Source organism: Arachis hypogaea, chromosome 7 (genome assembly GCF_003086295.3).
Source record: "Arachis hypogaea cultivar Tifrunner chromosome 7, arahy.Tifrunner.gnm2.J5K5, whole genome shotgun sequence".
NCBI lineage: Eukaryota > Viridiplantae > Streptophyta > Magnoliopsida > Fabales > Fabaceae > Arachis > Arachis hypogaea.
The window spans coordinates 41,245,559-41,262,151 of record NC_092042.1 but is presented as its reverse complement, the minus strand read 5'-3'; the positions used below and the strand labels follow the sequence as shown (position 1 = coordinate 41,262,151).

Here is a 16,593-nt window from a genome sequence, read left to right as displayed (position 1 = left end):
CCGGATGAGCAACTCTTTGCCATCCAGGAAGTGTCATGGTTTGCAGACATTGCAAACTACAAGGCAGTGAGATTCATACCCAAAGAGTACAGTAGGGTGCAATCAAAGAAATTAATCACAGATGCAAAGTACTATCTTTGGGATGAACCATATCTCTTTAAGAGATGTGCAGATGGAGTAATCTGTAGATGTGTGCCTAAGGAAGAAGCGCAAAAGATTTTATGGCACTGCCATGGATCACAGTATGGAGGACATTTTGGAAGTGAGCGAACAGCCACAAGAGTCCTCCAAAGTGGCTTCTACTGGCCCACTCTCTATAAAGATTCCCGAGCATTTGTGCTTAATTGTGACAGTTGCCAAAGATCAGGCAACCTACCTCACAGTTATGCCATGCCTCAACAAGGAATCTTGGAGATTGAGTTGTTTGATGTATAGGGTATTGACTTCATGGGACCTTTCCCACCATCATACTCAAACACTTATATTCTGGTGGTAGTGGATTATGTATCCAAATGGGTGGAGGCTATTGCAACACCCACTAATGACACTAAAATAGTGTTAAAATTCCTCCAGAAATATATCTTCAGCAGATTTGGTAACCCTAGAGTATTAATCAGTGATGGGGGCACTCATTTCTGCAATAAACAGCTTTACTCTGCTCTGGTACGTTATGGAGTTAGCCATAGGGTAGCTACTCCATATCACCCACAAACTAATGGGCAAGCTGAAGTCTCAAATAGAGAACTCAAAAGAATCCTGGAACGGACTGTAATTAACCGTAGAAAGGATTGGGCAAGAAGCTTGGATGATGCTCTGTGGGCATACAGAACAGCATTTAAGACCCCTATAGGGACCTCTCCATACCAGCTTGTGTATGGAAAGGCATGTCACTTGCCAGTGGAACTGGAACACAAGGCCTACTGGGCAACCAGATTCCTAAACCTTGATGCCAAGTTAGCTGGAGAAAAACGATTGCTCCAGTTAAATGAGCTAGAGGAATTTAGACTCAATGCTTTCGAGAATGCAAAAATTTACAAGGAGAAAGCAAAAAGATGGCATGATAATAAATTGTCATACAGAGTCTTTAAGCCAGGGCAGAAAGTTCTGCTATTCAATTCTAGGCTCAAATTATTCCCTGGGAAATTAAAATCCCGGTGGAGAGGTCCATATGTAATTACAAGTGTGTCACCATATGGATACGTAGAGCTTCAGGATAATGAATCTAACAAAAAGTTCATTGTTAATGGACAGAGAGTTAAACATTATCTTGAAGGCAACGTCGAGCAAGAATGCTCAAAACTGAGACTTGATTAGAGCTCAGTGGTAGTCCAGCTAAAGACAATAAAGAAGCGCTTGCTGGGAGGCAACCCAGCCATTTACAAAGTTTATTTACTAATTAAATAAATTTTCTTTTCTTTACAGGTATGAGTCCAAGTATCTTCAAAAGGTGAAATAGCAATTGGTTGAAGTCACAAAGTCACAAGGAAAATTGGAAGCTCACTGGCGTGAAAAAGCCAGTAAGAAACACTTTGGGCGTTGAACGCCCAAAAGAAGCACCCACTGGGCGTTTAACGCCAGTAAGGGTAGCCATCTGGGCGTTAAACGCCAGAAAGGAGCATCTTCTGGGCGTTAAACGCCAGAAAGAAGCACCTTCTGGGCGTTTAACGCCAGTCTGCTAGCATCCTGGGCGTTCAGAAAAATGCCCAGTGACAAAGGACTTCCTGGCGTTCAACGCCAGAAAGAAGCATCAGCTGGGCGTTGAACGCCCAGGAGAAGCAACAATTGGGCGTTAAACGCCCAAAACATGCATCCTTTGGGCGTTTAACGCCAGGATGGTGGGAGGAGGTAAAAATTTGTTTTTAATCCTATTTTTTCTAAATTTTTATGTTTCAATTCATGATTTCTTACATAAACATGTTCCAAATTTTCATCCATCATATCAAGTTAGTTTTCCAAAAACCCTGATTTCTAAAATTCCATGTTTCAAAAAATTTTAGATTTATCTTAACCCAAAAAAAACAAATGGCTTTCCAATCCAATCCATCTCTTTTAAAATTTGTTTTTAAAACTCAATTATCTTTTTAAAATCTTTTTCAAAATTAAAAATTTCAGATTTATCCTTTAAATTATCATTCATATCTTTCTCTTTTTAAACTATATCTTTTTCTTATCATATCTATCTTTTATAAATCATATTTTCTATCTTATCTCTTTCTTATTTTCGAAAATTACCCTCCCCCCTCCCCATATTTTGAGTTCGGCGCCTCCTCCTCATCACCATCCAACACTTGCTCTCCTTCTATCCCTCTTCTTTCTTCTCTTTTGCTTGAGGACAAGCAAAGCTCTAAGTTTTGTGTGTTTTATCCGTGATCATAAAAACATACCCACTAAAGATCATGGCTCCTAAAGGAAAACAACCCAACCCAAGAGGCAAGAAAGAAAGCAATCCAAAGCCACTTTGGAATCAAGGGAAGTTCTTAACTAAAGAACATTCAGACCATTACTACAAGATAATGAGTCACAGATCAGTGATCCCGGAAGTCAGATTTGATCTGAAAGAAGATGAATATCCGGAGATCCAAGAGCAAATTCGAAACAGGAATTGGGAAATTCTGGCCAATCCTGAAATGAAAGTGGGAAGGAACATGGTTCAGGAATTTTATGCTAATCTATGGCAGACAGAAAGGCAAAGAATAATTGGAGCTGCTCTCTTTGACCATCGGACTGTAGTCAGGGGAAAGATCATTCATACCAATTCTGACAAGATCAGGGAGATATTTAAGCTTCCCCAACTGAAAGATGACCCAGACTCCTTTAATAGGAGAATGATGAGGGTCAATAAAGGGCTGGACAAGGTTCTGGAGGACATATGCATCCCTGGAGCCAAGTGTACCACCAGCATGACTGGCATCCCAGTTCAACTCAAAAGGGAAGATCTAAAACCAGTAGCCAGAGGTTGGCTAGATTTCATAGGGCGTTCCATATTGCCCACCAGCAACCGTTCTGAAGTCACTATTAAAAGAGCAGTAATGATTCACTGCATCATGTTGGGAAAAGAAGTGGAAGTCCATCAGTGATCTCATGTGAGCTATACAAAATAGCAAACAGGAATTCTAAGGACGCCAGATTGGCTTATCCAAGCTTTATTTCTATGCTTTGCAAAGATGCTGGAGTAAAGATGGGAATAACTGAATATATCCTAATTGAAAAGCCCATTACTGGAATATCAATGGCCAGACAACAGCAACAAGATGATTCAACCAAAAGGAGAGCACAAGAAGCCCTCCCAGAACTGCCTCAATTCGAATATTGGGAACATCTTGAGGCTTCTATTTCCAAATTACAAGAAGTTATGGATCAAATAAAGGAAGAACAGAATAATCAAAGTAGCATGCTTTACAAATTGCTCAAGGAACAGGAAGAGCAAGGGCGTGATCTAAGGGAGCTGAAGTGCCAAAAATTAATCCTTGAACAGCACCCCATAGATTAGAGGAACATCTACTCCTCAAAACAACAGGTTGCTGAGTTCCAATTTTTTCTGCTTTAGCTTAGTGATAGTATTATTATAGAAATTCACCTTAGGAGATATTTAGTAGTAATTAGTATGTCTATTTTGATTTTATTTCCAATTAAGCTATAATTTATTTTTCTCATCATCATCAGGCATAAATAAAGTAGTAGATTTTTTTTTTGAATTAAGAAGTAATCTATATTTTTCGAGTTCTCAATAATAAAAATTATAATTAATTATATGTGGTAGCAATACTTTTTGTTCTTTGAATGAATGCTTGAACAGTGCATAATTTGTACTTTGAATTTGATGAATATTGGCTCCTGAAAGGATGAGGAACACGAAAAATATTATTGATGATCTGAAAAATCATGAAATTGATTCTTGAAGCAAGAAAAAGCAGTAAAAAAAAAGCCATGAGCCCTAGGCAAGAGTAAAAAGGATCCAAGGCTTTGAGCATCAATGGATAGGAGGGCCCAAGGAAATAAAATCCAGGCCTAAGCGGCTAAACCAAGCTGTCCCTAACCATATGCTTGTGGCATGCAGGTCCAAGTTACAAACTTGAGACTAAGTGGTTAAAGTCGTGATCCAAGGCAAACAGAGTGTGCTTAAGAGCTCTGGATACCTCTGACTGGGGACTTTAGCAAAGCTAAGTCACAATCTGAAAAGGTTCACCTAGTCATGTGTCTGTGGCATTTATGTATCTGGTGGTAATACTGGAAAACAAAGTGCTTAGGGCCACGGCCAAGACTCATAAAATAACTGTGTTCAAGAATCAACATACTACACTAGGAGAGTCAATAATACTATCTGAACTCTGAGTTCCTAAGGATGCCAATCATTCTGAAATTCAAAAGATACAGGGAGATGCCAAAACTGTTCAGAGACAAAAAGCTACAAGCCCCGCTCATCTAATAAGAATTTGAGCTTCATTCAAAACTCTAAAATATTATTACTTCTTAATTTTTGTTAAAACCTATTTTATTTATCTAGTTGCTTGAGGACAAGCAACAGTTTAAGTTTGGTGTTGTGATGAGCGGATATTTTATACACTTTTTGGGAGTAATTTCATGTAGATTTTAGCATGTTTCAGTTAGTTTTTAGTAGAATAATATTAGTTTTTAGGCAAAAATCATATTTCTGGACTTTACTATGAGTGTGTGTATTTTTCTGTGATTTCAGGTATTTTCTGGCTGAAATTGAGGGAGTTGAGCAAAAATCTGACTTAGGCTGAAAAAGGACTGCTGATGCTGTTAGATCTTAACCTCCCTGCACTCGGAATGGATTTTCTAGAGCTACAGGAGTCCAATTGGCGCGCTCTCAACGGCGTTGGAAAGTAGACATCCAGGGCTTTCCAGCAATATATAATAATCCATACTTTGTGCAAAGATAGACAACGTAACTTGGCGTTGAACGCCAAGTTCATGCTGCTGTCTGGAGTTAAACGCCAGAAAAACGTCATGATCCGGAGTTAAACGCCCAAAACACGTCATAACCTGGAGTTTAACGCCAAGAAAGGCCTCTACTCGTGGATAGCTTTAGTCTCAGCCCCAGCACACACCAAGTGGGCCCCATAAGTGGATTTCTGCACCAATTGTCTTAGTTTACTCATATTCTGTAAACCTAGGTTACTAGTTTACTATTTAAACAACTTTTAGAGACTTATCTTGTACCTCATGACATTTTCAGATCTGAATTACATACTTTTGGACGGCATGAGTCTCTAAACTCCATTGTTGGGGGTGAGGAGCTCTGCAGCGTCTCGATGATTTAATACAATTCCTTTGTTTTCCATTCAAACACGCTTGTTCTTATCTAAGATGTTTATTCGCACTTAATCATGAAGAAGGTGATGATCCGTGACACTCATCACCTTCCTCAACCCATGAACGTGTGCCTGACAACCACCTCCGTTCTACATCAGATTGAATGAATATCTCTTAGATTCCCTAATCAGAATCTTCGTGGTATAAGCCGGATTGATGGCGGCATTCATGAGAATCCGGAAAGTCTAAACCTTGTCTGTGGTATTCCGAGTAGGATTCTGTGATTGAATGACTGTGACGTGCTTCAAACTCCTGAAGGTTGGGTGTTAGTGACAGACGCAAAAGAATCAATGGATTCTACTCCAACCTGATTGAGAACCGACAGATGATTAGCCGTGATGTGACAGAGCATAGGAACGTTTTCACTGAGAGGATGGGAAGTAGCCACTGACAACGGTGACACCCTACATAGAGCTTGCCATGGAAAGAGCCTTGCGTGTGTTGAAGGATTTCAAGGAAGAGTTGAAGTTCAAAGGACAATGCATCTCCAAAACTCCAACATATTCCTCATTATTGAACAACTAGTAACGCGATTATTCCCTTTTTCTTCTTACAATTTTAAATACTTTGACTTCTTACAATTAAATCCAAATAACTTCATTGGCCTCCTGACTAAGATTAATAAAATAAATATCGATTGCTTCAAACCAATAATCTCCGTGGGATCGACCCTTACTTGCGTAAGGTATTACTTGGACGACCCAGTGCACTTGCTGGTCAGTTGTGCGAATCACAAATTCGTGCACCAGGTAGATAGTGTGCGACCACTATGTAGCTCAATTCCCTGGCATTCTTCTGCTTCTTGCTTGATCTCCAGTTGGTGTAGCTTTGTTTGCACACTCTAAAGGGACACTTGAGTCTCCTATACTATGCTGTGCTGTCTCATTGCGAATGTGTTGAGTTAAGAAATTAACTAACATAATTGATGATGACAAACATTAATTTTATTAGGCCAACTACCCAGTTAGTTTTGATGATTTTATTTTAAGTGATACAGGCTAAAATTCAATAATGCAATAGCCCAAATAAATGGAACAAAAATCTGAAGCTTTCATAGTGTGCTACACTTACAAATAAAGCCCAAATTAATTTAGAACAAAGAAATATAATTGCAGCAGCCCAATATGATGGAAATTAAACCAGAAACAAAAAGGGCTACAAAGCACTAAAAGCCCAAGGTTGTTAAGCAATAGAATTAGTTGAGCTGAATGGAAATATATCTAACCCAAGTCCAAGTTGACTCCATCAAGCTTCTCATCCAAGATTGAAGACCTCCCTCTCTCTACTTGCTTTGGTCAGCATCAAAACAAAAGAGAGAGCTTCGTTGCTTATTCATTTCATCAAAGAAGAAAGAAAGAGAAAGCTTAATCAAAGAAAGCAAAGGTCTAATCATCCAAATCAAACCCGCCATGATGAGTCAAAAGTTAAAGGTGATTTATTTTCATTTGCATGCATGGTAATTTCTTCACTTCTTTTCCAACTTTCTGCAATACCATTTTTGGTTAAATGAAGAAAGAAGTCTTTGATCTCCGCTGCTGTAAATCAAAGGTTCACAAAGTTTCTTGGAGCCAAAGCACATTATTAATGGTTCGGATTTGGGTTTACCACTAAACAACTTTCTCTCTGCTACTCAAATGCTTCGATTAAGCAAAAAAAAAAAGACAGCTTGGAAATTCCAAATTTGGGGGTTAATTGAAGAAAGTAAAAATGACAAGCTGGGGAAGCACACAGCTCAAGAAGTTGACCTAGGAGAGAGCAACTCAGCAACATGCAAAGAGATACAAAAAGAAAAATCTTTTTTTAAGGAGAGAGAACCAGTGTTTTGAGGTTTGTGATCTGAGAAGAGTTCTCTGAAGAAGTTCATCAACTTGGACAGTGCTTCCTAGTCAAAGGAGCATTCTGCCAGAATGAGGAACTAAATTAGAGGCAAGCAAATCTGGTTCATCACATAGCAAAGAGGCTGTTGAAGCATCAATCTCCTTCATATTTTACAGATTGTAATTTACTTTTCAATGTTTATCTTTCTATAATTTCTTGAGGTAAAAGGCTGAATGAGAGAGTCATTCAAAGAGTCTATGAGTGAAAAGAGGCATAGAGATACACATGGGTGAAAAGCCTAGAGTTATTTCAGATTTCTTTAGGTAGAATATGTGTCTTGTATCTTGTACCAGTGAGGTACCTCTTTCTTAGTTGGGTGAGCACTAAGAGTGAAGAGTTAGGTATTAGCATAACCAAGTCAAGTTAGGTTAGAACTTGAGTGTGAAAGGATTGTGTCAATCTTGTGGAATTGGTGCATGTAATACTTTAACTATAGTGAAAATTCCACCTCTGTTGTGGTGGAGACTGGACGTAGGTTGCATTGCACAAGGCAACTGAACCAGGATACATGATGGTGTCAACTTCTCTCTTATCTGCTCTGTTCTGTTTTCTAATATTCATGAGATAAAATGAAATTGTCTCATAAATTTTCTGTTGCTGAGTTCAAACAGATTCAGATTGCAAGTTTATTTTAAAAGGGTTATTTCATTAAAGAAAAAGAAGGTCATAGATTCAACCCCCCTTCTCTAAGCATTCTACAACCTTCAGAATGCATGCACGCTCTCTAACTACCTTGTCAAGTAGTCCAACCGCTCAGCCATTGCTTTATTTTGAGCTAGGAGTATGTTTGTGGCAAATTCCTTATTGGATTCTCCGCTTGCCTTGGGTCTTTCTGTAGTGTATAAGTATTGATTATTGGTCACTGTCTCAATGAGCTCTTAAGCTTCTTTGGGTGTTTTCAACATGTGTAAGGAGCCACCTGCAGAATGATCCAAGGACATTCGGGCTGCATCAAGGAGTCCGTCATAAATGATGTCCAGCTCAACCCAGTGGGTGAACAGTTGAATGGGAAATTTTCAGAGCATTGATTTGTATCTCCCCCAAGCATCATATAGAGATTTGCCATCCTCTTGTTCGAAGGTTTGAATATCCTTCCTTAAGTTAGTTACCTTTTTTGGAGGGAAATATTTGTTCAGGAACTTGTCAGTTAGCTTACTCCAGGTGATTAGGTTTTCCTTATGTTGGTCTCCCAACCAGTCCTTGGCCTGATCTTTCACAGCAAATGGGAAGAGCAGCAGCCTGTTGGTGCACGAATTTCCACACATCGTACAACTAAACTAGCAAGTGTACTAGGTCGTCCAAGTAATACCTGAGTGAGTCAGGGTCGATCCCATGAGGATTGTGATTTGAAGCAAGCTATAATTATCTTGTAGATCTTAGTCAGGCGGATAGAAAAGTTGTTGGATTTGTTTAAATGCATAAAATTGGAATAAAATAGAATTACAATGGTTGATTCTAACCAGTGATAAGAAGATGGTTAAGGCTTGGAGATGCTTTGTTCTTCTAGATTAATTCCAGTCTTACTATCTTCTTCAACTATGAATAATTTCTTCTTTGGCAGGCTGTATGTGATTAACGTCTCTTTTAAGAGATCGCTAATACTCCTCCAGATTTGAACTCCAGGGTTAGTGCGGATCTAGTCTGATTGAAGGTGAAGCTTCTGTAGTTCATTCTCCTTGGTGATCCTACTTAAAACGCCACAGATAAGGTCGAATCTTTCAGATCAGAGGATGCTGCGCCTTTGGTTCTAGCCTCTGCCACAGAGACTCTTATCTCGCCATACTTCGGCTGAGCTGGTGTCTCGAGAAGTCCCCAACGAAGTCGTCGATTAGCCGTCTAAGAGATGTATAATCAAGCTAGTGATTCATCATTGTCCGATGAAAGACTCACTCTAAACCCATGTAGAATGAGATAACCTTATGACAGTTCAACGCATTCATAAGGATGAAGAATGAAGATACATCTTAGAATAGAGAATCAAACACAGATTGAAGATAAAACAATAATACTTTATTAATCTATAAAACTTAGCAGAGCTTCTCCCCTTAACCTAGGAGGTTTAGAGACTCATACTGATAGAAAATACAATGAAAAAACGTGTAAAGTGTCTAAGATCTCTGAAAACTGTAAAAATTCTCAAATAAATACTAGACTAATGACTAAGGATTACATAAGAAGGGTAAAATAGTATTTTAGTGCTAAAATCCACTTTTGGAGCCCACTTGGTGAGTATTTGGGGTGAGCTTAATTAAGATCCACGTGATAGGAGGCCTCTAGGGTGTTGAACGCTGGCTAGGGGTACTTTTTGGGCATTGGACGCTGGTCTCTTCTCCTTTCGGCGTTGAATGCCAGAATAGGGCTGGAAGATGGTGTTGAATGCCAGTTTTGGGCCTTCAAATCTGAAACAAAGTATGAACTATTATACTATGCTGGAAAGCCCTAGATGTTAGCTTTCCAGAGCCGTTGAGAATGCTCCATTTGGATTTTTGTAGCTCCAGAAAAGCTCTTTTGAGTGCAAGGTGTAACACCTTAACTTCTAGCACGTCATGATCATACTAAGAATAAGGCGTTACAACTCTATTTTCCTTTTATTAGCTATTTAATATTGAGCCTCTATACGTTAATTGGTCGATAGTTTTTAAGAAAAACGAAATTCCTTTTAGTTTGTTATATACTTCAAACTCAACTATGTCAGATAAACATATACTCACATAATTAATATTAATACATAATAATTATTCATACAAGACTTAAATACAAACCTACCCCTCTGTAAAAATACAACACTTTACAACATCAAGGGCGAGGGGAAATAAACCCAGAAGCAACTAGCCAAACAAGCCCTCTAGTTGTTCGTTGCTTTTCAATTAGCCAAGCAACACACTGTGCATGCTCCCATGGTTCCTTGGTGGTGTTGAACGCCAGTTTTGGACGTTCAACGCTGGGCTTGCTCCCTTTAGGGCGTTGAACTCCATATGTGGATATTCGACGCCAGTTATGGGCAATGATCTGGAAAAGAAGTATAAACTATTATATATTTCTGGAAAGCTCTAAAAGTTAGCTTTCCAGCTCCGTTGAGAACGCGTCAATTGGACCTCTGTAGCTCAAGAAATGCTTGTTGGAATGCACGGAGGTTAGGATCTGACAACATCTGCTATCCTTTCTTCAGCTCTGAACAAGACTTTGCCAATCTTGCTAATTTTGCCCAAAAATCACCTAAAATCATAGGAAAAACAAAAAAATACTCAAAGTAGCATCCAAAAGATGAATTTTGCACTAAAACATACAAAAACGTAATAAAATTAATAAAATATAACTAAAAACATTATGAAAATGTAATGAAAAAGCGTATAAAATATCCACTTATCACAAGTATAGTTCCAAACCAACAAATAACTCTCCGTCAAAGTTTAATTTGTTTGTCACAAGTGCAAACAATAAAAACTAAGAGTATTTAAACCTCGGGTCATCTTTTAAAGGAATTACAGTGAGGTATGCGTGTTATCGGTTATGAGTATAAGGGGGAGGTTTGCGGATAAAGAGGCGAGAAATAAAATGACAAGAAAGTAAGACTTACAACTAAAAAAGTATAAATGTAAAAGACACATTTGGCAAGGATTGAGAATTGAAACTTCCTTTTCAAGTTATTGACCACGAACATGGTAATTATCCAGAGTTAATCCCATTTAGTCATCTCCAACATCGAGAGAAAGTCAAATAGGCATAGTCAGTCTTAATCTATAGGTCTTACTCGTCAATGGAAACAAGAACAACAAACAACCCTTAATCACCAATCAATATCGGACATCAAAGACATCAAGGTCCCTTTCATTACTCAATTCTAAGCCAGGAGTGTAGAAATCTACTCTAAAACTATGAGAGACATTTCTACAAATACTTAAAACGCATAAAATGAAAGCATGGTAAAATTACAATAATAATAAAATCTAAAACTACCACATGCAAGATAACAATAACAATAACTAAGATAGGCATCAAAGAACATGAAAACATAAAATTACATTAAATGTGATATGACCAGTAAACATCGGTTACGAGTTATAAGCTCGGAAACGTATAATCCTCAGTAATAACCGACCTTTTTGAAGGACAACATTAATCTCTAATTGATAACGTCGGATATGTAATCAATTCTCAGACGTTACAACCTCGTCCACACGGATATAAAGGGACGAGGAAACAACCAAAGGTAAGATCATCTTTTTATGAAAGAAAGCATTCACACACCTATATTACTCTACTAACTTAAGCATCGGAGTGCCTTTGCAGGTACCCGACCCCCCGCTCCAATCAACCGACGTATACTGCACTTTCCAGGGAAGGATCGCCGACCTTCGTCAAGAACCGAGTTATACCTCCGTTCGCTCAGGCAAGAACAGATTGGCGCTAGAAGAAGGGCCTCGTGTGAAATTTCCTTCCGCGAGCCCTTGAGACCCTGACATTTGACGATGGCCGATGCCCCTCCCCCCACCCCGTCCGAGCTTCTCCGGATGGTAACTGAGCTCCAGCAGGCAAATCAACGTATGGCTGAAGCAAACCAGCGCATGACAGAAGAAAACCAAAGAATGCAACAACAGATTCAACAATTGGCTAACGCCCGGCTGGAACATAACAATGATCGTCGCGAGCGGCAGGAAAATGATGACCAACGCTCCGAACCGACTCATGTCTCGGAGACACCTCAAGACGACGACGCTGACCATCGGAATGAGGAGGCGATACCCGAGGACGACGATGACCAGCCCGACAACTCGGCAGGGCCTTTTACGGCTGACATCATGAATTTTCAATTGCCACGACAATTCACGTTGCCGACAACACTAACTCCCTACGACGGGCTAGGGGATCCTAAGCAGCACATTAAAAAATTTCGATCTATTATGATTGTTAATGGGGCATCCGACCCCATTTTATGTCGTTGTTTTCCTTCCTTTTTAGATGGACCCACGCTTGACTGGTTTTGCTCTTTGCCTGCAGATTCCATTTCCCGCTTTCAGGAGCTAGCAAAACAGTTTGAAGAACATTTTGCAGCATCAGCAATTTACCTGCACGATTCCGACTATCTGACTACAATCAAACAGGGTCCGCAAGAAAGTCTGAAGGATTATATTACCCGTTTCACGAAAATCGCCATGCAAATTCCTGATCTACATCCAGAGGTCCACTTGCATGCAATTAAAAGCGGCCTCCGACCTGGCAAATTCCAGGAAACTATTACAGTAGCCAAGCCAAAGACCTTGGCCGAGTTTAGGGAGAAAGCTAAGGGGCAAATAGACATCGAAGAGCTTCGACAAGCCCGACGAGCAGAAAAGTCCGCATTCATGAAAGACGATGACAAACCTCGGGAGAGCAAGAAAAATTTCAAGCCTGTACCACGTTACGAGTCTTACACTCAGTTCAATACAAAAAGGGACGACATTATCAAAGAAATATTAAACTCCAAGCTTATCAAGCCACCCCGTAAGGCCGGCAACTACCCGGAGCCAAAGAACATAGACAAATCAAAGTACTGCACCTTTCACCAAAAGCATGGTCATACCACAGATGAATGCGTGATTGCCAAGGATCTATTAGAGCGCTTAGCGCGGCAAGGACACCTTGATAAATTCATTGCAGGACATATGCAGAAACGTCAAGTTCCAAGCTCCGACCAACCTGCAACAACTTCATCATCCAAAGAAAAGGACAAAGCACCGGCTCAGCCCAGAGGGGTGATTAACTGTATTTCATGGGGATATGCCGGTGGAGGAGAAACAAACTCGGCAAGAAAACGCACCTACCGGGCTATGTTGGCAGTTGAACACTCTTCTGGCCAATCTCAACCAACCCCAGACGTCCCTGAGATGACTTTTGGCTGTTCTGATTTTAAATCCAACCACATGAACTATGACGATCCCGTGGTGATCTCAATTCAGTTGGGGGACCTTATTGTCCGGAAGGTGCCGCTTGATCCTGGGAGCAGCGCCGATGTACTATTCTTCACTACATTCCAGAAAATGAAGCTCAGCACCCATATCATGCAAGCTTACTCGGGAGATCTAGTCGGATTTTCAGGCGAACGAGTGCCTGTGCTCGGATCTGTGTGGTTACAGACCACACTCGGTGAGCAACCCCTAACTAAGACACAGGATATACAATATCTCGTGGTCGATTGCTTTAGCCCTTATAATCTCATATTAGGAAGACCCTTTTTAAATAGATTTGCTGCTATTGTTTCCACTTTTCATCTTTGTATCAAGTTTCCTGTGCAGGATAATATAGTTGCCACCATACATGGTGACCTACACAAAGCACGACAATGCTACAATACCAGCCTCAAGCCGATTAAAAGAAGCACTCAGGCACGTGTTAATTCCATACAACCTAGAAGACCATTGCTAAACGAGCTCGACCCTAGGGCCGACTTCGAAGATCGCCCTACGCCAAACGAAGATCTGGAAAAGGTCACCCTCAAGGAGGATCCTACCAAATTCACATTCATCAGAACATCTATCACCAGAGAGGAAAAGCAAAACCTGATAAACTGCTTACGCCAGAACGCTGACCTATTTGCTTGGACTTCAGGAGATATGCCGGGGATAGACCCAGCAGTGATCACACATAAATTATAAATCAATCCAACAGCTCGGCCGATCTGCCAGAAGAAAAGGAACCTCGGGACCGAGAAACGATCAGCGTCCGTAGCCGAGGTCAAGAAGCTTATTGACGCCGAGTTTATCAGAGAACTCCGCTTCACAACATGGTTGGCCAACATCGTCATGGTAAAAAAGCAAAACGGTAAATGGCGCATGTGCGTCGACTTTACTGATTTAAATAAGGCCTGCCCCAAAGATGCTTATCCTCTGCCAAATATTGACACCCTGGTTGACAATTCCTGTGGCTATGGTACCTTGAGTTTCATGGATGCATACTCTGGTTACAACCAGATCCTTATGCACCCATCAGACCAAGAAAAAACAGCATTTATAACTGAATATGGTAACTATTGTTATAATGTTATGCCTTTTGGATTAAAGAATGCAGGTGCAACTTACCAGCGACTCATGAACAAGGTCTTCGAGGAACAAATCGGCCGAAACATCGAGGTATACGTAGATGACATGGTCGTCAAAACAAAGATCGGCTGCCCTCACATACAAGACCTTGAGGAGATATTTGCACAGGTCAGAAAATATAACATGAGGCTGAACCCCGAGAAGTGTGCTTTCGGCGTCCAAGGAGGCAAATTCCTCGGCTTTATCCTGACAAGCCGAGGTATTGAAGCAAACCCAGAAAAGTGTCAAGCAATACTTAACATGCAAAGTCCGACAAACATAAAAGAAGTGCAACGTTTAACAGGCAGATTAGCAGCTCTATCGAGATTCCTTCCAGGCTTGGCGTCTAAGTCACACAGCTTTTTTCAATGTCTGAAAAAAGATAAAAAATTCTTTACTTGGACTGAAGAATGCGAAAAAGCGTTCGCCGATTTGAAACAACTCCTTTCAAAACCACCAATTTTACAGAAGCCCAAACTTGGCAAACCACTATATTTGTATTTATCTATCACTGACGTGGCGATTAGTTCTGTTCTCACTGCAGAGGAAGATAAGCAACAGCGACTAGTCTATTTTGTAAGCAAGTCATTACAGAATGCAGAACTTCGTTATCCGAGACTCGAGAAGCTCGCCCTAGCCCTGGTCTTCTCTACAAGACGACTCTGACCTTATTTTCAAAGCCACACAATCATCGTCAGAACAGACTACCCACTTCGTCAAATACTCAGTAAGCCTGAATTAGCGGGCCGACTAATTAAGTGGTCTATCGAACTTTCCAAGTTTGACATCTCATACCAGCCACGTGGCACTATCAAACCACAATGGTTAGGCGATTTTGTTGCAGAATTAACAAGCTCACACCCAGAACAGGTAAACCAGACATGGACCTTGTTTGTTGATGGTGCTTCAAACCCTCAAGGGTCTGGAGCCGGCATACTACTGGAAAGTTCAGACGGCATAGTCCTGGAGCACTCTCTCCGCTTTTCCTTCAAAGCTAGCAATAACCAAGCGGAATACGAGGCCCTCATTGCTGGGCTCAGGTTAGCAGCCGATTTAAATATTACAAATTTAACAATACTTTGTGACTCTTTATTAGTTGTTCAACAAGTAAACAGAAGTTTCCAAGTAAAAGATCAGACTTTGCAAAAATATTTAGATGTTGTTCAACAACTGTTAGCAAACTTTTTGAACGTTAAAATACATCACATACCTAGAGAAAAAAATCATAGAGCAGATGTTTTGTCAAAGTTAGCAACAACACAAGCACACACTGCCAAACTGTTGCAATCAACTTTAGATAAACCAAGCATTGATACAATAAGGATTCTAACTACCTTAAACAAAGACAGTTGGCAAAATTCTTATCTCCAGTACCTCCGCCATGGTTCTATTCCTGATGAAATCCAAGACAAGAAAAAGTTTAAGAGACAAGCATCTTTTTTCACATTGTTAAATAACACTTTATATAGGCGAGGCTACTCTCGACCACTCTTAAAATGTTTAGACAGGGATGAAGCCGACCTTATTTTATCTGAAGCCCACGAAGGCATATGCGGAATACACACCGGAGCTCGAAGTTTAGCACAAAAAATTCTACGAGCCAGATTTTACTGGCCCACATTGTGGGAAGACAGCAGCAAAAAAGTCAAGACTTGTGACAAATGCCAAAAGCACGCGCCGATCATTAACCTACCTGCCGAGGAACTTCATCATTCCGTGGTAAGCTGGCCCTTCAATAGATGGGGCATTGACATCCTCGGCCCTTTCCCCACGGCCTCGGGACAGGTAAAATACCTGGTAGTCGCCATCGATTACTTTTCTAAGTGGATCGAGGCACAACCTTTAGCAAAAATAACATCATCACAAATGGTAAATTTTGTTTGGAAGTATATTATCTGTAGATTCGGCATACCACAGCACGTTATTACTGACAATGGTCGACAATTTACCGATCACAATTTCAAAGAATTTTTGCAGAATCTAAAGATCAGGCAACACTTCTCATCTGTAGAGCACCCACAATCAAACGGGTTGGCAGAGGCAGCGAACAAGGTCCTCTTACAAGCCTTAAGGAAAAAGCTCGATAACGCAAAAGGGGCATGGGCCAAGCTCATTCCAGAGGTGCTATGGGCATACAACACTACAACACACTCAACAACTAAGGAAACTCCATTTCGCCTAGTATATGGCTCGGAGGCGATGATACCCATCGAAGTCTCACAAAGCTCGCTAAGAACGCAAGCTATAAATCATGACCAAGCTCGGTTGGCCGAGCTTGACCTTGTCGAAGAAATCAGAGATATAGCAGCCATTCGGCACCGAG

At 40.5% G+C, this 16,593-nt stretch overlaps 1 protein-coding gene across 1 annotated transcript; it reads left to right on the top strand.

Moving 5' to 3' along the window:
- The first annotated feature begins 11,684 nt into the window (after window positions 1-11,684).
- Window positions 11,685-13,847, top strand: LOC112701407 (uncharacterized). The gene has a single exon (XM_025752166.1). The coding sequence runs from the start codon at window positions 11,685-11,687 to the stop codon at window positions 13,845-13,847; it is 2,163 nt and encodes a 720-aa protein (XP_025607951.1).
- The last annotated feature ends 2,746 nt before the right edge of the window (window positions 13,848-16,593 follow it).